This window comes from Rhinoraja longicauda, chromosome 40 (assembly GCF_053455715.1).
Source record: "Rhinoraja longicauda isolate Sanriku21f chromosome 40, sRhiLon1.1, whole genome shotgun sequence".
Lineage (NCBI taxonomy): Eukaryota > Metazoa > Chordata > Chondrichthyes > Rajiformes > Arhynchobatidae > Rhinoraja > Rhinoraja longicauda.
The window spans coordinates 6,430,852-6,455,851 of NC_135992.1; the positions used below are offsets into that span (position 1 = coordinate 6,430,852).

The 25,000-nt window shown below is 48.9% G+C and overlaps 1 protein-coding gene across 1 annotated transcript in view; it reads right to left on the reverse strand.

Annotated features, from left to right (window-relative positions):
- Positions 1-25,000, reverse strand: part of LOC144611435 (voltage-dependent calcium channel gamma-2 subunit) — a 127,848-nt gene that overhangs the window by 29,108 nt on the left and 73,740 nt on the right. The window contains exon 2 of the mRNA XM_078430520.1: positions 2,903-2,986. Coding sequence (XP_078286646.1) covers positions 2,903-2,986 — 84 coding nt within the window. The remainder of the gene's footprint in view (positions 1-2,902; positions 2,987-25,000) is intronic.

A 25,000-nucleotide genomic window follows, 5' to 3' on the forward strand; every position in this document is an offset into this window, starting at 1 on the left:
TCATTATGCAGTAGGTTTCGAAGAAACTCAGAATTAAAGGACGTTCTTTTAGGAAGGAGATGAGGAGAAATTTATTTCGTCAGAGGGTGGTGAATCTGTGGTATTCTTTGCCACAGAAGTCAAGTCAAGTCAAGTCAAGTCAAGTCAATTTTATTTGTATAGCACATTTAAAAACAACCCACGTTGACCAAAGTGCTGTACATCTGATTAGGTAATAAACATCTGATTAGGTACTAAACATCTGATTAGGTACTCCACAGACGGCTGTGGAGGCCAAGCCAGTGGACATTTTTAAGGCAGAGATAGATAGATTCTTGATTAGTGCGGGTGTCAGAGGTTACGGGGAGAAGGCAGGAAAATGGGAGTAGATCAGCCACGATTGAATGGAGGAGTGGACTTGATGGGCCGAATGGCCTAATTCCACTCCTATTCCTTATGACCTTATGAGGACCCGCCCTTTGCAGCTCGGTGAGGAAGGGCAGGCAGGAATGTGAAGAGGAGGAAAGGGGGCGGGGGGGGGGGGGGGCACTAATTAAACAAGCTAGCGCGACCACAGTGGGCAGAGCGGCCTCCTTTGCGAGCTGCCTGTTTAATCAGCTCAGCATTCAGACGACAGCTTGGGGCATTAAGTTGACTGGGCTGGAAAGCCAGTGCAGTTCTGCTTTGGTTGTGGCATTCCAGCTTGATACCATGTGGGCAGGGGCTGCGAGCCAAGTGTTGGGACACAATGAGTCTTTTGTTGTAAGATAGTCGAGAACAAACAGCACTGGCTGGCCTCAAGACAAGCATTCTCATTAGCAGCAGTCGGGTGAGCCGTTTCCTTGTGGTATGCAAGGTAACCAAACCTCCTCGATTGTGTAACCGTCTTAAAACTCGATCGCGGACATTTATTATTCAGTCAAGCGTTGTTGGCGAGCGGGGGCCCACACCACATCCTCACGCCCTCTCGCGACAGTGGGACAACCCCCATTGCATTACCACGCCAGCAACGCAACAATGCGACAATGCATTCCCAGCCTGCGTTGTGCCAGACCAAGGGGAGGCCACTCAGCCCACAAAGCCTGCTATCATGGACGGCGAAGGTAGGCACAAAATGCTGGAGTAACTCAGCGGGACAGGCAGCATCTCTGGAGAGAAGGAATGGGAATGGGTCGAGACTCTTCTTCCGACCTCATCCCAAAACGTCACCCATTCCAACTCTCCAGAGATGCTGCCTGTCCCGCTGAGTTACTCCAGCATTTTGTGTCTGCCTTCGATTTTAAACCAGCATCTGCAGTTTGTTCCAACACATAATGGATGACGATTCGGGTCGAGACCCTTCTTCGGACTGAAGAAGGGTCTCGACCCCAAATGTCAGCCGTTCCTTCTCTACAAAGATGCTGCCTGTCCCGCTGAGTTACTCCAGGATTTTGTGTCTATCTTCGGTGTAAACCAGCACCTACAGTTCCCCCCTACACATTTAGCCTGCTGTACTGTTGTGTTGGGTCACGAGTGATCGATAGCTAAGTTCTGTTTGCCTACGATAGACACAAAAAGCTGGAGTAACTCAGCGGGTCAGGCAGCGTCTCTGGAGAAAAGGAATAGGTGACGTTTCGGGTCGGGACCCTTCTTCAAACTCATTGAAGTTCTCTTTATCCACCTTTGCTTTATAACTTGTGACACCTTTATCCAATGAACACCTTCAGACCCTAAACAAATTTACTGCAGATGCTGGTGCATGTTCGTAAGTCATAGGAGCAGAATAAGGCCATTCGGCCCATCAAGTCTACTCTGCCATTCAATCATGGCTGATCTATCTTTCCTTCCTAACCCCATTCTCCTGCCTTCTCCCCATAACCCTTGATACCTTTACCAATCAAGTAACAGTCAATCTCCGCCCCGTAAAAGTACCCAATGACTTGTCCTCCACATCTGACCGTGGCAGTGAATTCCACTGATTCAACACCCTCGGACTAAAGAAATTCCTCCTCATCTCCTTTGTAAAAGGTACATGCTATTATTCGGAGGCTAGGGCCCTCTGGTCCTGGACTCTCCCACTAGTGGAAACATCCTCTCCACATCCACTCTATCCGGGCCTTTCACTGGTTTACAAAGGAAAGACACAAAAGGAAAACAAAGTGCTGGAGTAACTCAGCAGGTCAATAGACAATAGACAATAGACAATAGGTGCAGGAGGAGGCCATTCGGCCCTTCGAACCAGCACAGCCATTCAATGTGATCATGGCTGATCATTTTCAATCAGTACCCCGTTCCTGCCTTCTCCCCATATCCCCTGACTCCGCTATCCTTAAGAGCTCTATCTAGCTCTCTCTTGAATGCATTCAGAGAATTGGCCTCCACTGCCTCCTGAGGCAGAGAATTCCACAGATTCACAACTCTCTGACTGAAAAAGTTTTTCCTCATCTCAGTTCTAAATGGCCTACCCCTTATTCTTAAACTGTGGCCCCTGGTTCTGAACTCCCCCAACATTGGGAACATGCTTCCTGCCACTAACGTGTCCAACCCCTTAATAATCTTATACGTTTCGATAAGATCTCCTCTCATCCTTCTAAATTCCAGTGTATACAAGCCTAGTCGCTCCAGTCTTTCAACATACGACAGTCCCGCCATTCCGGGAATTAACCTAGTAAACCTGCGCTGTACGCCCTCAATAGCAAAGTCAGGCAGCATCTCTGGGGAACATGGATGGCAATGGCACCCGTAGTCAGGATTGAACTTGGGTCTCTGGCGCTGTAAGGCAGCAACTCTACCATTGGCACTATTGCACCACAGCTGAGAGATGACTGTAGAGATCGTCTCTATGAATAATGGAGATGATAGCTCTATCATTTGTCCAAGTAAGCTGCAACCTCGACATAGCTCACGGACAGAACAGAGACGTGATAAAGGGGGGTAAACTTACGCAAGAAGTATTCAGCTGCATCTGCTTCATAATCCGCATCTTCTGGGAAGTGGTCAATCTGTTTACACATACCTTTAAAATTACCTGTTCAAGGAGAAAACAGAGAGAGGTAAGTGAGCTTTACCCGTGCGAGCGAGCGAGCGAGCGACAGGGAACGAGAACCAACATGAGAATGCTGCCAGCACTCGGCAGATCAAGCAGCGTCTGTGGAGAAAGAAAACACAGAGAGGTCAACATCTAGGCCCTTAAACCTTCATCGAAACTGAGGGGAAGTTAAATAGCAAACAGTTTTCAAGTTGCGGAGAGGGTTGTCAGGGTGGGGGGGTTGGAGAGGGTGAGGGGGATGGGGAAGATGGAGTGGAGACCAAGAGAAACAGAATGACACAAGTGGTGTGTAAGGGGGAACTGCAGATGCTGGTTTACACCGAAATGCTGGAGTAACTCAGCATTTCAGGCAGCATCTCTGGAGAAAAGGAATAGGTGACGTTTCGGGGGTCGAGACCCTTCTTCAGGGTGCCTGAAGTCTGAAGTCTGACAGTCTGAGGAAGGGTCTCGACCAGAAACGCCACCTATTCCCTTTTCTCCAGTGATGCTGCCTGACCTGTTGAGTTACTCCAGCATTTTGTGTCTCATCTTCGATGACACAAGAGGTGTGTTAGTGTTGGCCGAGGGAGGGTGGTGAAGGCTTGTGAATCGCGACTGATCTGTCCGCTGGAGGCGTAAAGAGGAGCTGAAGGAGAACATAAACAGAGAAGGAAACAACATCATTCGAGTGAGATACAAATCTTACGGTGGCAGGAAATCTGAAACCAAAACAGAAAATTCTCAGAATACGCAGCAATAAAAAGCTGGAGTAACTCAGTGGGTCAGGCAGCATCTCCGGAGAGAAGGAATGGGTGATGTTTAGGGTCGAGACCCTTCTTTAACACAATTCCAGTCAGCTGCAGGGGACTCAACACGGCCTGGATGTCATAACTGTTCACTTCAAGGCTGAACTAATATCTAAAACTGGCCAGCAGGATCAGGAGTCATTTGCAACAACAAGCGATCTAACACTAATTAGCTCCTCGCACTGATTAAGCAAATCACCATCCACCCTGAAGTAAAAAGATCTTTCTCTCTGTGTGGTGTTGTTTTGCTAGTCATCAAAGCTGGGCTGTATCCGCCGACTGTCAATTTGTAAATCTGCAAAACCGGGCTTCTAATGATGGGCGTCAACAGTGTAAACATCGGAACACGAGAGCAAGACCTTCGGAGTATTTTGTGTTTGAATGAAGGGAGCATTTTTGTGTTGGTGCGGGGATTATCCAGAAATGGAGCCAATACACTTTCGTCCACCGATTTCATCTCCCCCTCTTATACCTTCAAATGAGTGGGCGATGTGTGTATTGGAGGGAGACGGACACAGCTGGAGTGACTCAGCGGGTCAGGTAGCATCCCTGGAGAAAAAGAATGGGTGACGTTTCGGGTTGGAACCTTTCTTCAGGGAGGTTGAAAAGGCCCATGAACTGTGGAGTGACTTTGGACTTTAGAGATACAAAAGGCCCTTCAGCCCGCTGAGTCCGTGCCGACCTGTGATCACTAACTCTATCCTACACCCACTAGGGACAATTTCACAACTTTACCAAAGCCAATTAACCTACAAACCTGGCAGACACAAAATGCTGGAGTAACTCAACGGGTCAGGCAGCATCTCGGGAGGGAAGGAATGGGTGACGTTTCAATAGACAATAGACAATAGGTGCAGGAGTAGGCCATTCAGCCCTTCGAGCCAGCACCGCCATTCAATGCGATCATGGCTGATCACTCTCAATCAGTACCCCGTTCCTGCCTTCTCCCCATACCCCCTCACTCCGCTATCCTTAAGAGCTCTATCCAGCTCTCTCTTGAAAGCATCCAACGAACTGGCCTCCACTGCCTTCTGAGGCAGAGAATTCCACACCTTCACCACCCTCTGACTGGAAAAGGTCTTCCTCATCTCCGTTCTAAATGGCCTACCCCTTATTCTTAAACTGTGGCCCCTTGTTCTGGACTCCCCCAACATTGGGAACATGTTATCTGCCTCTAATGTGTCCAATCCCCTAATTATCTTATATGTTTCAATAAGATCCCCCCTCATCCTTCTAAATTCCAGTGTATACAAGCCCAATCGCTCCAGCCTTTCAACATACGACAGTCCCGCCATTCCGGGAATTAACCTAGTTTCGGGTCGAGACCCTTCTTCAAACCCATTCCTTCTCTCCCGAGATGCTGCCTGACCAGCTGAGTTGCTCCAGCATTTCGATTTAAACCAGGATCTGCAGTTTTTCTTTTCCTACACAACCTGCAAACCTGCACGTCTTCGGAGTGTGGGAGGAAACCGGAGCACCCGGAGAAAACCCACGCAGGTCACGGGGTGAAAGTACAAAGTCCGCCCGGACAGCACCTGAGGTCAGGATCGAACCCGGGTCTCTGGCGCTGAACGGCAGCAACTTTACCGCTGCGCCACCATGCCCGAGCATTGTCACCTTGCTGGGTGTGGGAGGTACCTCTGCATTAATTTGGCTGCTACAATAAACTGCTTCAAACAATGTATTCAAACTAAGAATGTGTTACGTGTACCAGCTGTGCCAACTGTACTGCCCGGTATATGTCACAGAGTGCACACCCATGAACGTTCCTCTGTGTCCACGATCCTCCAAGCGAAGGCACTGCTACATATTCAAGATCTGCAAGAATAAGTCCCCGATTTCTTTACTAATGCTTCATTTCTCACGGAAATTGGATTGCGTGGCACACAAAGACGTGGCACTGATTTCCAGGCACCTGTGATATAACGCCCTCTTGTTAACGCCAGGTTAATCCCTGGGATGGAGGGACTGTCATATGAGGAAAGATTGGAAAGACTGGGCTTGTATTCACTGGAGTTTAGAAGGATGAGAGGGGATCTTATAGAGACGTATCAAATTATAAAAGGACTGGACAAGCTAGATGCAGGAAAAATGTTCCCAATGTCGGGGGAGTCTAGAACCAGGGGCCACACAGTCCAAGAATAAAGTGGAGGCCATTTAAAACTGAGGTGAGAAGAAACCTTTTCACCCAGAGAGTTGTGAATTTGTGTAATTCTCTGCCGCAGAAGGCAGTGGAGGCCAATTCACTGGATGAATTTAAAAGAGAGTTAGATAGAGCTCCAGGGGCTAGTGGAATCAAGGGATATGGGGAGAAGGCAGGCACGGGTTACTGATTGTAGACGATCAGCCATGATCACAATGAATGGCGGTGCTGGCTCGAAGGGCCAAATGGCATCCTCCTGCACCTATTTTCTATGTTTCTATGTTTCTATGTTCTTTGTCTGCTCTATCTGAGTCCTTTTTCTGTCCACCCACTGACTCTTCTTATGGTTTCATTCATAGTTTCTTCTGACATTTCAGGAGGCTATTTGGCCCATCAGGTACATAGGTCGGCACGGTGGCGCAGCGGTAGAGTTGCTGCCTCACAGCGCCAGAGACCCGGGTTCGATCCTGACTACGGGTGCTGTCTATATGGAGTTCGTATGTTCTCCCTCTGTCCATGTGGTTTCCTCTGGGTCATAGAAACAGAAACATAGAAAATAGGTGCAGGAGGAGGCCATTTGGCCCTTCGAGCCAGCACCGCCATTCATTGTGATCATGGCTGATCATCCACAATCAGTAACCCGTGCCTGCCTTCTCCCCATATCCTTTGATTCTGCCCCTAGAGCTCTATCTAACTCTCTTTTAAATTCATCCAGTGGATTGACCTCCACTGCCTTTTGTGGCAGATAATTCCACAAATTCACAACTCTCTGGGTGAAAAGCTTTTTCTCATCTCTGTTTTAACTGGCCTCCCCTTTACTCTTAGACTGTGTGGTCCCTGGTTCTGGACTCCCCCAACATTGGGAACATTTTTTCTGCGTCTAGCTTGTCCAGTCCTTTTATAATTTTATATGTTTCTATAAGATCCCCTCTCATCCTTCTAAATTCCAATGAATACAAGCCCAGTTTTTCCATTCTTTCCTCATATGACAGTCCCGCCATCCCGGGGGTAATCCCGGGGATTAACCTGGTGAACCTACACTGCACTGCCTCAATAGCAAGGATGTCCTTCCTCAAATTAGGTTCCTCCGGTTTCCTCCCACATCCCAAAGGCGTGTGGGTTTGTGGGTTAATTGGCCCGTTGTTAATTGCCCCCTAGTGTGTAGAGGGTGTGTAGAATGCGTGTGTGAATGGGCGATCGATGGTCGGCGAGGACTCAGTGGGCTGAAGTGGCATGTTTCCATGCTGCATCGCTAATCTAAACAAACTAATTGACCTGGCTTCAATTACCACCAGTGGGAGAGTTTTGGATGGGGGAGTTGGCACGAATTTCATTCCTGAAAATCCTGACTCTAATATTTAACCTGTAACTCACCAATTCCCAATCCCCTTCCCAGTGTTAGAAACCCCCAGCCCCGGCGGCAATGGTTTATTGATATAAGAGACAAAGGTCAGTGATCCCACAGTCCCACCACATCCAGTGAACAGTGCTGGGCAATTGCACAGCAGCCAGACGGTAGATGCATGGCGGTCTCAGCTTGTTAGCGTTAAACACAGGGCTGAAGCATTTGCGACCACATCCAGGCAGAAGGACTGCACAGGTGGCTCATCTTGGCTTCCTCCTGAGGTGCCCACCATCTTGGCTTCTTCCTGAGGTGCCCACCATCTTGGCTTCCTCCTGAGGTGCCCACCATTCAGTGAATCAAGCCAAGACCCAATTTGATTCACTCTGTGCAATACCAAGAAACAGAGTCAGAGAGTCGTACAAAGTGGAAACAGGCCCATCGGCCCAACTTGCCCACACCGACCAACGTGTTCCATCTACACCAGTCCCACCTGCCTGCGTTTGCCCCATATCGCTCCCAACCCATCCTATCAATATACCTTGGTAGACACAGAATGCTGGAGTAACTCAGCGGGTCAGTCAGCATCTCGGGAGAGAAGGAATGGGTGACATTTCTGGTCTCGACCCGAGATGCTGCCTGACCCACTGAGTTACTCCAGCATTTTGTGTCTACCATCGATTTTAACCAACATCTGCAGTATTTTTCCTACATACCTATCAATATACCTGTCTGGACGTTTCTTAAACGTTGCGGTAGTACCTGCCTCAACTACCTCCTCCGGCAACTCATTCCATACTTCCTTTGTGTAAAAATGTTCCCCCTCAGGATCCTATTAAATCTATCCCCCCTCACTTTAAACCTATATGTTCTCGATATCCTCGCAAATCTTCTCTGCACCCTATCCAGCTTGACAACATCTTTCCGACTGCATGCTGCCCAAAACTGAACACAATACTTTAAATCTGGCCTCACCAATGTCTTATATAACTGCAACATGACCTCCCAGCTTCTATACTCAATGCTCTGACTATTGAAGGCCAATGTGCTGAAAGCCTTTTTGATCATCCTATCTACCTGTGACGACACTCTCAGGAAACTGTGTACTTGGACTACTAGATCCCTCTGCTCTACAACGCTCCCCAGAGCCCTGCCATTCACTGTGTAGAATGTAAATAGTTAGGAGCACTGGGTACCACAAACCCACAGAACACGGCAACAACCCTGATGTAGTCATTTCTTGTTTAGAGTTTTTTAGACTTTTAGAGCTACAGTGTGGAAACAGGCCCTTTGGCCCACCGAGACCGACCAGCAATCACCCTGTGCACTGGCACTATCCCACACACTATCACCCTGTGCACTAGCACTATCCCACACACTATCACCCTGTGCACTAGCACTATCCCACACACTATCACCCTGTGCACTAGCACTATCCCACACACTATCACCCTGTGCACTAGCACTATCCCACACACTATCACCCTGTGCACTAGCACTATCCCACACACTATCACCCTGTGCACTGGCACTATCCCACACACTATCACCCTGTGCACTAGCACTATCCCACACACTATCACCCCGTGCACTAGCACTATCCCACACACTATCACCCTGTGCACTAGCACTATCCCACACACTATCACCCTGTGCACTAGCACTATCCCACACACTATCACCTTGCACACTAGCACTATCCCACACACTATCACCTTGTGCACTGGCACTATCCCACACACTATCACCCTGTGCACTGGCACTATCCCACACACTATCACCCTGTGCACTAGCACTATCCCATACACAATCACCCTGTGCATTAGCACTATCCCACACACTATCACCACGTGCACTGGCACTATCCCACACACTATCACCCTGTGCACTAGCACTATCCCACACACTATCACCCCGTACACTAGCACTATCCCACACACTATCACCCCGTGCACTAGCACTATCCCACACACTATCACCCTGTGCACTAGCACTATCCCACACACTATCACCCTGTGCACTGGCACTATCCCACACACTATCACCCTGTGCACAAGCACTATCCCACACACTATCACCTTGCACACTAGCACTATCCCACACACTATCACCTTGCACACTAGCACTATCCCACACACTATCATCTTGCACACTACCACTATCCCACACACTATCACCTTGCACACTACCACTATCCCACACACTATCACCTTGCACACTAGCACTATCCCACACACTATCACCCCGTACACTAGCACTATCCCACACACTATCACCCTGTGCACTAGCACTACCCCCACACACTATCACCCTGTGCACTAGCACTATCCCACACACTATCACCCTGTGCACTAGCACTATCCCACACACTATCACCTTGCACACTAGCACTATCCCACACACTATCACCCTGTGCACTAGCACTATCCCACACACTATCACCTTGCACACTACCACTATCCCACACACTATCACCTTGCACACTACCACTATCCCACACACTATCACCCTGTGCACTGGCACTATCCCACACACAATCACCCTGTGCACTGGCACTATCCCACACACTATCACCTTGTACACTTGCACGATCCCACACACTATCACCTTGCACACTACCACTATCCCACACACTATCACCTTGCACACTAGCACGATCCCACACACTATCACCCCGTACACTAGCACTATCCCACACACTATCACCCTGTGCACTAGCACTATCCCACACTATCACCCCGTACACTAGCACTATCCCACACAGTATCACCATGTGCACTAGCACTATACCACACTATCACCCCGCACACTAGCACTATCCCACACTGTATCACCATGTGCACTAGCACTATACCACACACTATCACCTTGCACACTAGCACTATCCCACACACTATCACCCTGTGCACTAGCACTATCCCACACACTATCACCCTGTGCACTAGCACTATCCCACACACTATCACCCTGTGCACTAGCACTATCCCACACACTATCACCCTGTGCACTAGCACTATCCCACACACTATCACCCTGTGCACTAGCACTATCCCACACACTATCACCTTGCACACTAGCACTATCCCACACACTATCACCTTGCACACTAGCACTATCCCACACACTATCACCTTGCACACTAGCACTATCCCACACACTATCACCTTGCACACTAGCACTATCCCACACACTATCACCCCGTACACTAGCACTATCCCACACACTATCACACTGTGCACTAGCACTATCCCACACACTATCACCTTGCACACTAGCACTATCCCACACACTATCACCCTGTGCACTAGCACTATCCCACACACTATCACCCTGTGCACTAGCACTATCCCACACTATCACCCCGTACACTAGCACTATCCCACACACTATCACCTGTGCACTAGCGCTATCCCACACTATCACCCCGTACACTAGCACTATCCCACACACTATCACCCTGTGCACTAGCACTATCCCACACACTATCACCCTGTGCACTAGCACTATCCCACACACTATCACCTTGCACACTAGCACTATCCCACACACTATCACCTTGCACACTAGCACTATCCCACACACTATCACCTTGCACACTAGCACTATCCCACACACTATCACCATGTGCACTAGCACTATCCCACACACTATCACCATGTGCACTAGCACTATCCCACACACTATCACCATGTGCACTAGCACTATCCCACACACTATCACCTTGCACACTAGCACTATCCCACACACTATCACCTTGCACACTAGCACTATCCCACACACTATCACCTTGCACACTAGCACTATCCCACACACTATCACCTTGCACACTAGCACTATCCCACACACTATCACCTTGCACACTAGCACTATCCCACACACTATCACCTTGCACACTAGCACTATCCCACACACTATCACCCTGTGCACTACCACTATCCCACACACTATCACCTTGCACACTAGCACTATCCCACACACTAGGGTCAATTTACAATTTGCGGAAGCCAATTGTCCTACAAACCTGCACGCCTTTGGAGTGTGGGAGGAAACCGGAGCACCCGGAGAAAACCCACGCTGTCGCAGGGAGAACGCACAAACTCCTCACAGACAGCACCCGTAGTCAGGATCGAACCCGAGTCTGTGAGGCAGCAACTCTACCGCTGCGCCACTGTGCCGCCTTGAAGATGTACCATCTGGAACGAGCTCCACTTTGTGCCAAGTTGGTCTGGGCCGGACTTCCTCGGGTATGTGCTGTCTGTATGGAGCTTGTTTGTTCTCAGTGTGAACCTGTGGTTTTCTCCAGCCTCCTCCCACACTCTAAAGATGTGCAGGTTTAGAGGTTAATTGGCTTTGGTTAATTAAAAATAAATTGTAAGTTGTCCCTAGTGTGTCGGACAGTGATCGCTGGACGGCACGGACTCGGTGGGCCGAAGGGCCTGTTTCCTCGCTGCATCTCTATACAGTCTAAAGTCTAAAATGGGACTAGTGTAGATGGGCCATCTTGGTTGGGCATGGGCGAGTTGGGCCGAAGGGCCTGTTTCCGTGCTGTATGATGCTAAGGCTATGTTCAAGGGCATTATTTTCACCCGGCCTTGGGGAGTTAGCTCCTTGGTCCAGCCTGGAGATCTGGAGTGGGTTCTGCAAAAACCCAAAGTGGCCGTTGATGAGTCGGTCGAGGCTGTGTCAAGGTTATAGTCATGCGCACGAGTATGAGGGTCTTTAGTTTTTAGTTTTAGAGATACAGCGTGCCGGCCAGCGCCGACCAGCGATCCCCACATACTAACACGACTCTACACCCACTACGGACAATGTTTACATTTACCAAGCGAATTAACCTACATACCCGCACGTCTTTGGAGTGTGGGAGGAAACCGTAGATCTCGGAGAAAACCCACGCAGGTCACGGGGAGAACGTACAAACTCCGTACAGACGGCACCCGTAGTCAGGATCGAACCTAAGTCTCTGGCACAGTAAGGTAGCAATGTTACCACTGTGCCACCCTCTGCCAGCATTTGGTCCATATCTCTCTAAACCTTTCCGATGGCAGCACTTTGCTGAGTGCAGCATCAAGACGCCTCAGTATAACTGGTGGGCCGAAGGGCCTGTTTCCATGCTCTCTCTTGAATCAGTTCAATTCAATCAATCAATCGATCGATCAAAACTAACAGCGATGCAGGATGTGTAAGAAGGAACTGCAGATGCTGGTTTAAACCGAAGATAGACACAAAGTGCTGGAGTAACTCAGCGGGTCAGGCAGCATCTCTGGAGAGAAGGGATGGGTGACGTTTCGGGTCGAGACCCTTCTTCAGACATCTTTCTTCAGCGAAGGAGTATTGTCTGACCAAGTGGCTGTCTGTGGGATCACACTGTGCATGTCTTTTCTGCATGGTTTCCTACATTACAGGGGTGGCAACACTTCACTGGCTACCAAGTGGCCGGAGAGGCCCTGAGGGTGGGAACTGTCGGGGTTTTTTTTCCCTCTTTCCTCGGCCCTGCAGATCATTCCTAATTAGGACCGAGACGACACGCCACAATTCCTGCAATTAAAATCACAGCCGCTTTTATCAACCATTTTAGGTGTCCTTCAGCGAAAGGTAACAGCCATGAAGCAGTCGTGGAGCGGGGACAATAGACAATAGACAATAGACAATAGGTGCAGGAGGAGGCCATTCAGCCCTTCGAGCCAGCACCGCCATTCAATGCGATCATGGCTGATCACTCTCAATCAGTACCCCGTTCCTGCCTTCCCCCCATACCCCCTCACTCCGCTATCCTTAACAGAGAGTGTCAAGCAAATCCCAGATCTTAACCACCCCCCCCCCCCCACCCACACCCTCCGAAAGACACAGAAGGGATTCAGAAGACGGGATATGTACGATTGCAGACACAAAAAGCTGGAGTAACTCAGCGGGACAGGCAGCATCTCTGGAGAGAAGGAATGGGTGACGTTTCGGGTCGAGACCCTTCTTCCTACTCCATATATACACTGGGAGTAGAGAGATTAGTTTACTTTACTTTGGTTTACTATTGTCACTTGTACCGAGGAACGGTGCAAAGCGTTTTTGTCGCGTGCCATCCAGTCAGTGGAAAGGCCATACAAGATTACAATCAAGCCGTCCACAGTGTACAGATGCAGGATAAAGGCTATAACATTCAGTGCGAAAATAAAGTCCAATAAAGTCCGATTAAAGATAGTTCAAGAGCCTGAGATAGTAGCCCAGGACCATTCTCTTGGTGGTGATGGGATGGTTCAGTTGCCTGATAACAGCAGGGAAGAAACTGTCCCTGAATCTGGAGGTGTGTGTTTTCACACTTCCGTACCACCTGCCTGATGGGAGAGGGGAGAAGAGGTAGTGACCGGGGTGAGACTGGTCCTTGATGATGCTGCTGGCCTTGCCGAGGCAGCGTGAGGTGTGGTTGGAGTCGATGGAAGGGAGGTCGGTTTGCGTGATGGTCTGGGCTGCGTCCACAATTCTGTGCAATTTCTTGCGACTTTGGATGGAGTTTTCCACGCTGTGATGCATGAATGAAAAATGAAGAAGCCACGATGAGGGGGATTGCTAGTGACCGGCGGTGAACTGGACAGCCATCTCTGCAAGCTCAGTAGGAAACACACACACACATTGAACATCAGGATCAACCGGCAGATGCATGCATTGGGCAAGGTTCCCTGTACAGATGGAAGATAGACACAAAAAGCTGGAGTAACTCAGCGGGACAGGCAGCATCTCTGGAGAGAAGGAATGGGTGACGATTCAGGTCGAGACCCTTCTTCAGACTGAATGTCCCGCTGAGTTACTCCAGACTGAAGGTCTGAAGAAGGGTCTCGACCCGAAACGTCACCCATTCCTTCTCGCCAGAGATGCTGCCTGTCCCGCTGAGTTACTCCAGCCTATCTTTGGTTTATCTTTCTTTGGTTCAAACCAGCATCTGCAGTTCCTTCCCACACTTAACAATGGGCGATGCATGGAGGTTCCGTAGTTTTGTTGGGTACCGCCTCCACTCTCTGCCCGAGAACATTTCCTATGGCACCCAGCAGGCTGCGATCGATGGACTCCCTCCAAAGGGAAAGGAGAGATATAGACGATGATGTAGAGACATGAAGAACAACGAAGGAAAGATATGCAAAAAAGTAACGATGATACAAGACACAGGCCATTGTTAACTGTTTGTTGGGTGAAAACGAGAAGCTGGCGTGACTTGGGTGGGGGAGGGATAGAGAGGGAGGAAATGCCGGGGTTATTTGAAGTGAAAGAAATCAATATTCATACCACTGGGCTGTAAGCTGCCCAAGTGAAATATGAGGTGCTATTCCTCCAATTTGCATTTAGCCTCACTGACAATGGACAGAAATGGCAGTGTGGGAGTGGGAAGCAGAATTAACATGTTTAGCAACCAGGAGATCAGGTTGTATAGATTGTATAGATCTATGTGCCTTGTATACACTTGTATGGATGGGCAGGACCCAGACTCAGCTTGCCCTGGTGTCAGGAACCAGTTTCTCAAGAGACTGAACCATTCCCACAAGAGAGAGAAAAATCAGAAGTGGCTAGTTTTACCAGACTTTAGACTTTAGACTTTGGAGATACAGTGCCGAAACAGGCCCTTTGGCACACCAAGTCTGAGCCAACCAATACACTAGCACTAACCTTCCACACACATTCCAAAGACGTACAGGTCTGTAGGTTAGTTGGCTTGGTGTACGTGTAAATTGTCCCTGGTGTGTGGGGGATAGTGTTCGTGTACGGGGTGATCACTCGGTGGGCCGAAGGGCCTGTTTCCTCACTGTATCTCTAAACTAAACTAAATTAAACTAAACTAGGGACAATTTACAATTTTACCGAAGTTACAAAGTTGCAGTTAAGTTACAAAACCTGCACGTCGTTGGAATGTGGGAGGAAACCGGAGCACCTGGAGAAAACCCACGCGGTCACAGGGAAAACGTACAAACTCCGTAACGACAGCATCCGTAATCAGGATTGAACCTGGGTGTCTCGCGCTGTAAGGCAGCAACTCTACCTCTGCACCACCGTGCTGCCCCTGTGATATTAGTGTACTAGGATACTTGCATAGTAGTATCAACTAGGTATAAACCAGAGGACAGTTTATGCATCTCGAACCTCATTCTCGGGAATATTAAAATGAGAAAAAGACATCCAGGCAGGTTGTTACAAAATGGCTGCCTCTCTAAATATGATAATTTATCTAAAATAACAGCAGTTTGAACCATTTTGTTTTTTAATTCTTTAACTTCGTAACGTCTCATAGAAATGTTTCAATTACAAAATGTTGTGCACCTGTGTAAGCAAGTACACGTAGAATCACACAGCATGGAAACAGACACTTCAGCCCAACTTACCATCGCTGTTCAACGTGCCCCATCTACACTAGTCCAACCTGCATGCGTTTGGCCCTTATCCCTCTAAACCTGTCCAATCCATGTACCTGTCCAAATGTCTCTAAAGTGTTATGACAGGACCTGCCTCAACTACCTCCTCCAGCAGATTGTTCCATGCACCCACCATCCTTTGTGTAAAAAAGTATCCTCTCAGGTTCCTATGAAATCCTCCCCCCTCATCTTAAACCTTTGTCCTCTGCCTCTTGATTGCCCTACACTGTGTAAAAGCCTCTCTCCATTGACCCGATCTATTCTTCTCATGATTTTGTGCGCCTCAAGAGGATCACCTCTCACCCTCTTTGGAGGGAGTCCATCAATCGATGCCTGCTGGGTGCCATAGGAAATGATCTCGGGCAGAGAGTGGAGGTGGTACCCAACAAAACTACAGAACCTCCATGCATCTTCCATTGTTAAGTGTGGGAAGGAACTGCAGATGCTGGTTTAAACCAAAGAAAGATAAACCAAAGATATGCTGGAGTAACTCAGCGGGACAGGCAGCATCTCTGGAGAGAAGGAATGGGTGACGTTTCGGGTCGAGACCCTTCTTCAGACTGAAGAAGGGTCTCGACCCGAAACGTCACCCATTCCTTCTCTCCAGAGATGCTGCCTGTCCTGCTGACTTACTCCAGCCTTTTGAGTCTATCTCCCATTGTTAACATGAAATAAAAAAGGCCAAGCATTTTGCATCCAGTGACGTTGCATGCTTTACACAATGTGGCTTCTTGTGGAAACGCTGCAGAAGTCATCGCATGTTGTTTGCAAAGGAGGTTAGGTGGGTGTGGTACAACACTGTGGTCCTGAAGCTCGTACTGTGGGACTTTGGAGTGCACTTTGCAGTTTCTACTCCCCCATCTTCAGTCCCAAGAGGGAGAGAGTCAGAGCACGGATTCTGTAGTTACATTATCCCCGAATGACTCATTGCCGATTGTGAGCTCGCCCCCACCCCACGTATCTCACTGTGCTGCTGTGTCAGGATGGCTTTACCCAGGGAGAGCTCATGCACCTCCTCTTATCCCTTCACGGACTCCCAATTGGCGATATCCAGTCCTTGCTGCTCCAGTGTGAGAGAGCATCAGGGTAGAGGACGTGGAGGTCCTTCTGCAGTAGGACAGGGCCTTGGTGAGATCGCACCTGGAGTATTGCGTGGAGTTTTGGTCTCCTAATTTGAGGAAGGACATTCTTGCTTTCTGACACACACACACACACACACACACACACACACACACACACACACACACACACACACACACACACACACACACACACACACACACACACAGGACAATTTACACACAGAACCAAGCCAATTAACTTACATACCTGTACGTCTTGGGGTGTGGGAGGAAACCGAAGATCTCGGAGAAAACCCATGCATACAAACTCCGTACAAACAGCACCAGTAGTCGGGATCGAACCCGGGTCTCCGGCGCTGCAAGCGCTGTAAGGCAGCAACTCTACCGCTGCGCCACCGTGGCTGCTATTGAGGGAGTGCAGCGTAGGTACACCAGGTTCATTCCAGGGATGGCGGGACTGACAGATGATGAAAGATTGGATCGACTGGGCTTATATGCACTGGAAGTGAATATAATGAGAGGGGTGAGAGGGGATCTTATAGAAACATATAAAATTCTTAAGGGATTGGACAGGCGAGATGCAGGAAAAATCTTCCCGATACTGGGGGAGTCCAGAATCAGGGGTCACAATTTAAGAATAAGGGGTAGGCCATTTAGGACTGAGATGAGGAAAAACTTTTTCATGCATAGAGTTGTGAATGTGTGGAATTCTCTGCCACAGAAGGCAGTGGAGGCCAATTCACTGGATGTTTTCAAGAGAGAGTTAGATATAGCTCTTAGGGCTAATGGAATCAAGGGATATGGGGAGAAAGCAGGAACGGGGTACTGATTTTGGATGATCAGCCATGATCATATTGAATGGCGGTGCTGGCTCGAAGGGCCAAAAGGCCTACTCCTGCACCTATTTTCTATGTTTCTATGTTTCTATCTGCGGTTCCTTCTTATTACAATTTGCGGAGTGCGTTCCACCGAGTTCTGAAGAAGCCCATGAGATGGTGCAGAGGCTGCAGCCTGTCAAAGGATGTTTTTGTTTGACGCAAGATATCCATATGACGATTGTCCTGTGGTCTTGGAGGACTGGAGATATATATCGATGAAAAATATGTCTCAAAGGACAATGGGAACGGGCAATAAGTGGCAGCAACGCCCACATCCTGAGAAGGGAATAACTGAAAGAATGCCCACTGTGACATGCTTTAAGAATGGGATGAAAGGCGGAAGCGTGGTTTGTTTCGGTGATTCACTTTCTCACAATAATCACATCCAATTCTTTCACAAAACAAAGTCACAACCCAGCAAAGGTTTGACATTCAGCGGTGAGCTCATGAGTTACAATAAGTGTGCGTCGTGACACATCTTGACAAAGCGCACGCATAACCAGAGCTTATGTGAACTCTGCAGCACACATGGAGGCCATTCGGTCCATTCGCTTTGAGAGTACGGCCCAAAGATACTAGAGGAGCAAGATGGACCACTCCATTGAAATCGCCTATACTGAAGTGTAGTACGCAAAGGAGCGGAACGTCCGCCATTTTAGTAAGCGAAACCCGCCTCTCGCAGTGTAATCAGTGTTTTGGGGGAACAGTAAGTGTGATGATACCATTAAAATGCAGAATATATCTCATCTATCAACTCACAGATTTTTGTTATTTTTCTTTTTAAATGTTTCTGCAAGTTTCTGCCGACTAAAATGGCGCCGTGACGTACTGCGTTTTTTAGGGTCGAGTGGTCTATCTTGCTCCTCTAGTATCTTTGGTACGGCCCAATTTGCCCCGCCGCTCCACTCTTCTCCTTGTAGCCTTGTGATTTTGTTTTCTTTTCGAGTGTTTATCTAATTCTCTTTGAGAAGATGCACAGAACCTCTTGCCCAGAGTAGGTTCGAGGTGAAGGGGAAAAGATTGAATAGGAATCTGAGGGGTAACATTTTCACACAATGGGTGGTGGGTGCAGGGAACGAGGTGCCAGAGGAGGTGGTTGAGGTTGGGACTATCCCAACGTTTAAGAAACAGTTACACAGGTACACGGAGGGATATGGACTAAGCACAGGCAGGTGGGACGAGTGCAGCTGGGACATTTTGACTCTATGACCTCCATGAGAAGTTTCCATTGAATCTGTCTTCACCTGCCTAGAGAAGGACACGGGCCAAAAGCAGGCAGGTGGGACTAGTATCGATGGAGCATGTTGGCCGGCATGGGCAAGTTGGGCCGAATGGCCTGTTTCTACACTATGCCTCTATGGCCTTTGAGGCTGTCCACTCTAGATCACAGACGGTTGCTGCGTAAACCGCATTCTCCCGAGCTCCTCGCTTCTTTTCTCAATTACATTGAAGACGAGAATGTTTGGTAACCCTCCTTCCATCACTGGTTATGTGGGACAAGGTGGGTGCAGTGTGTATAATCCATGCAGGTAGTTGCCAAGGCTACACCAACAGCACACGCAAAGCCCATGATATTAACCATACAGTTGGGTAAAGGGAGCAAGTGCAAGGGGACACCAGTACTATGAGGATCCCCCTTCAAGTTATACACGATCCGGACCTGAAGTATATGACCGATCTTTCATCGACGCTGGTTAAAAGTCCTGGAACTCCCTCTCTGATGGTACCATCACAAGAGATGGGCGGCACAGTGGCGCAGCGGTAGAGTTGCTGCCTTACAGCGCCAGAGACCCGGGTTCGATCCTGACTGTGGGTGCCGTCTGTACAGAGTTTGTACGTTCTCCCTGTGACCGCGTGGGTTTTCTCCAGGCACTCCGGTTTCCTCCTACACTTGCAAAGATGGACAGGTTTTGTAGGTTAATTGGCTTTGGTAACAAAAATTGTAAATTGTACCTAATGTGTACGATAGTGCTAGAGCACGGGATGATTGCTGGTTGGCACAGACTCGGTGGGTCGAAGGGTCTGTTTCCACACTGCATCTCTAAAGTAAAGTCTAAGGTTGGTCTGCCTACACTGGTGGTGGGGGTCATGTTGTCAGTTAAGCTAGTGGGGAGGTTGCACTTCTTTGAGAGGGCTTAAAGCACATGACTGAATCTTCTCCTCTGTCACCTGGCGATAGGGTTGCCAACTTTCTCACTCCCAAAAAAGGGACAAAAGGTGACGTCACCGCCCCGCGCCCCCCGTGACCTCACCCAGCCAACGGCCACGTGCTCCCGCTCCACCAATTGCAGCCGCCTAGGCCGGGAGGTGGGTTGCTATGCAACCTCCGTTAGGCGGCACTCGGGCTTCCGGGCCTACACTGTCCGGGCCCCCGGACCTACAGTGTCTGGACCTAATACGGGACAAGGGCGATCCGGTACGGGACAAACCAATTTAGCCCAATAGGCGGGATGTCCCGGCTAATATGGAACAGTTGGCAACCCGACCTGGTGATCGCTTCTCATGAGAGAGCTCAGAATCATGTCTGCTTTGTGATCTGTTACTGGGCAAACAACATGACCCATTCCAACAGGTCTAGGGACACACTACTGATGATGTTGACCTGGGAGAGGACACTACATTGCCTTGCTTATCCATGCAGTGAGTATGGAGGATATGGTGGAAACACCATTGATGGTACCAGTGACACCACAACCATATCCAAGTGATATGCCAGTTATCATTTGCTGCACTAACCCAGAGGTGTTCCAGCGAGATTCCAGTGACACTACGGGAACACGCCAACAATGTCTTACCAACAACCCAACAAATCCTAAGTATAAGATAGACACAAAATGCTGGAGTAACTCAGCAGGACAGGCAGCATTTCTGGAGAGAAGGAATGGGTGACGTTTCGGGTCGAGACCCTTAGAGTCATAGAATCACAGTGATACAGTGTGGAAACAGGCCCTTCGGCCCAACTCGCCCACACTGGCCAACATGTCCCAGCTACACTAGCCCCACCTGCCTGCGCTTGGTCCATATCCCTCCAAACCTGTCCTATCCATGCATCTGTCTAACTGTTTCTTAAAAGATGGGATAGTCCCAGCCTCAACTACCTCCTCTGACAGCTTGTTCCATACACCCACCGCCCTTCTTCAGACTCGACCCAAAACGTCACCCATTCCTTCTCTCCAGAGATGCTGCCAGTCCCACTGAGATACTCCAGCATTTTGTGTCTATCTTCGATTTAAACCAGCATCTGCAGTTCTTTCCTACACAAATCCTAAGTGTTTTTTGGATCCTTAAATGATCCAGAAATCACTCATTCACGTAACTGAGTATCCCTCAAACCACCTTTACAATGAGATCATCACATATCAGCTGCTAGAACTGTTCCCTCCCAGAACCAGAGACCCTGATGTTCGACCCTGACCTCGGGCGCGGTCTGTGTGGAGTTTGCATGTTCTCCCTGTGACCATGTGTGTTTTTGTCCGGATGCTTCCACAGCCCAAGGAGGTCCTGGGTTGTTGGTTAATTGGCCCTCTGTAAATAGGGTGTGAGTGAGAAAGTGGAATAACATAGAAATAGCGTGAACAGGTGACGAGTGGGCAGGATGGGCTCAGTGGACTGAAGGGCCTGTTTCCATGTTGTGTCTTCAAAACTAATGGGGCGGCACAGTGGCGCAGTGGTAGAGGTGCTGCCTTAACAGTGCCAGAGGCACAGGTTCGATCCTGACTACGGATGCTGTCTGTGTGGAGTCTGTGTACGTTCTCCCCATGGATTTTCTTTGGGTGCTCCAGTTTCCTACCACACTCCTTAGGTTTGTAGATTAATTGGCTTTGGTTAAAAAAACCTGTAAATTGCCCCTGGTGTGTGTAGGTACAGTGCTAGTGTACAGGGGTTGGTCGCTGGTTGGTGCAGATTCGGTGGACTGAAGGGCCTGCTTCCATGCTGTAACTCTAAAGTCTAAAGTCTAAAGTCTACACTCTAAAGCCACCCGACAGGTACCCAATACTTTCATATGTTCACCGCCTTCACCTCTTTTATTTGCTCATTCTCCTAATGTTTCTTCTCAAATAAAGGTCATTCATTCCCTCAAACCTGCTGATTTTACTCAGTAAAGATCAGCTCCTGTTTTTCCCACCTCCATTCCAGTTTCTTGTTCCATCATCAGCTCACAAAGTATCAGAGATTTGTAATCTCAGTCCAAAACATTCCCAGTCATTCAGCATCGACTGCCTTTGGGAGTAAATTCCAAAGATTCACAACCCTCTGAGAACAGATGTACAGTGTAGGGGGAAAAAAAACCTGCAGATGCTGGTCAAAATCGAAGGCAGACACAAAAATGCTGGGGTAACTCAGCAGGTCAGGCAGCATCTCGGGAGAGAAGGAAAAGGGGGATGTTTCGGGTCGAGACCCTTCTTCAGACTGATGTCAGGGGAGGGGGCGGGACAAAGATAGATTGTGGTCGGAGACAGGAAGACTAGTGGGAGAACTGGGAAAGGGAGGGGGGGGGGAGATAGAGAGGGAAAGCAGGGACTATCTGAAGTTAGAGAAGTCAATGTTCATACCGCTGGGGTGTAAACTACCCAAGCGAAATATGAGGTGTACACTATCCTCACTCCTAAGTGTATCGACCCCTTGTGTTGAACAGACACCAAGACAATAGGTGCAGGAGTAGGCCATTCGGCCCTTCGAGCCAGCACCGCCATTCAATGTGATCATGGCTGATCATTCACAATCAGTACCCCGTTCCTGCCTTCTCCCCATACCCCCTGACTCCGCTATCTTAAAGAGCTCTATCTAGCTCTCTCTTGAAAGCATCCAGAGACATCGACTCTCTGAAATGTCTCACAGAGTAAACAGCCGAAACGTGTAGGAAGGAACGGCAGATGCTGGTTCACACCGTGGCCACAAAATGCTGGAGTAACATAGAAAACAGGTGCAGGAGTAGGCCATTCGGCCCATTGAGCCAGCACTGTCATTCAATATGATCATGGCTGATCATCCAGAATCGGTACCCCGTTCCTGCTTCCTCCCCATATCCCTTGAGTCCGTTAGTCCGAAGAGCTATATCCAACTCTCTGTTGAATACGTCCAGTAAATTGGCCGCCACTGCCTTCTGTGGCAGAGAATTCCACAGATTCGTCAGCAGGCGAGAGGCAGCATCTCCGGATAGAAGGAAAGGGAGATGTATTTTTCCCAGCCTGAAGCAAGGCCCTGGTCCCAGAAATCCCAAAGATCGCTCAGGATGGCAAAAAGCATCGACTGCTTGTCCACATGGCGTCAGAGAATAACTGCAGAACATCCAATAGCCCCTCTTCCCTGGCCTTTCAACATTTGCTTGGCAGGTACATCCATCTAATTCTAATCATCTAATCCGTCAAATCCACCCAATCTTCTTTCCTAATCCCTAATAAACTCCTAAAGGCAGTGGGTTTTCAGATTATCATCACTCTCTGTACAAAATAGCGTTACCATTTATAATTCAGCTTATCACACCTTAGCTTAGAGACACAGCTTGGAAAGAGACCCTTCGGGCCACCAAGTTCATGCCAACCAGCGACCACCCGGGCACTTGTTCTACCCTTGGCTTGTATACACTGGACTAGGCTTGTATACACTGGAATTTAGAAGGATTTGAGGAGATCTTATCGAAACGTATAAGATTATTAAGGGGTTGGACACGTTAGAGGCAGGAAACATGTTCCCAATGTTGGGGGAGTCCAGAACCAGGGGCCACAGTTTAAGAATAAGGGGTAGGCCATTTAGAACTGAGATGAGGAAAAACCTTTTCAGTCAGAGAGTTGTGAATCTGTGGAATTCTCTGCCTCAGAAGGCAGTGGAGGCCAATTCTCTGAATGCATTCAAGAGAGAGCTAGATAGAGCTCTTAAGGATAGCGGAGTCAGGGGGTATGGGGAGAAGGCAGGAACGGGGTACTGATTGAGAATGATCAGCCATGATCGCATTGAATGGCGGTGCTGGCTCGAAGGGCCGAATGGCCTCCTCCTGCACCTATTGTCTATTGTCTATCCTACGCACTAGGGACAATTAACCTGCAAACCTGCACGTCTGCGGAAAGTGGGTGGAAAGCGGAGCGCCCGGGAGAAATCCCACGCAGTCACAGGGAGAACGAACAAACTCCGTACAGACAGCATCTGTAGTCAGGATGGAACTCCGGACTCTGGCGCTGTAAGGCAGCAACTCTACCAACGCGCCATTGTGCTGCACTAGATTTAGTATCGATCTACTCTTAATAGAGTGAATGGTTGGTTGAGGGTCAATATGTATTTGGTGGGCTGAATGGCTTGCTAGTATCTCTCATACCCTCCCTGTATCTTTGTCAGTCACTGTAATCACCAAGGTAGAGAGTTATTAAATGGGTAAAAGGGAATGTGGAATGAAACATGACGTCCCCCTGGGAAGGATTCCCGCTATCCAAGCGTTTACTGTTTAGCTCCGGGCACTAAGGGGTGGTAACACAGTGTTGGAATGGTGGAGCTCCTGCCTCACATCGGCAGCGTCCCAGGTTCAATCCTCACCTCCGGTGCTGTCTGTGTGGAGTTTGCACGTTCTCCCTGCAACCAAGTGCTCCAGTTGCCTCCCACATCCCAAAGATTTGCAGGCAGGAACGTTAATTGGATGTAGAAACAAAGAGCGGCAGATGCTGGTTTACTAAGTAAGACACAAAGTGCTGGAGCCTTCTTCAGAAGTTAATTAGATGTTGTCACTTGCCTGTAGCGTATAGTGAGTGCTGGAATATGGGGTGGTGGGAGGTAGCTGAGGTGAATAAAATGGGATGAATGTGGGATGAGTGTAAATGGGTGCTTGAAGGCCGGCACGGACTCAGTGGGCCAATCGATCTATTTCCCGTCAAGCCTTTGATACAAGAATAAGGGGTTAGGCCATTTAGGACCGAGTTTTGGTCTCCTAACCTGAGGAAAGACGTTCTTGCCTTAGAGGGAGTACAGAGAAGGTTCACCAGATTGATCCCTGGGATGGCGGGACTTTCATATGAGGAAAGACTGGATAGACTGGGCTTGTACTCGCTGGAATTTAGAAGACTGAGGGGGGATCTTATAGAAACATATAAAATTCTTAAGGGGTTGGAGAGGCTAGATGCGGGAAGATTGTTCCCGATGTTGGGGGAGTCCAGAACCAGGGGTCACAGCTTAAGGATAAGGGGGAAGTCTTTTAGGACCGAGATGAGAAAACATTTCTTCACACAGAGAGTGGTGAGTCTGTGGAATTCTCTGCCACAGAAGGTAGTTGAGGCCAGTTATTGGCTATATTTAAGAGAGAGTTAGATGTGGCCCTTGTGGCTAAAGGGATCAGGGGGTATGGAGAGAAGGCAGGTACAGGATACTGAGCTGGATGATCAGCCATGATC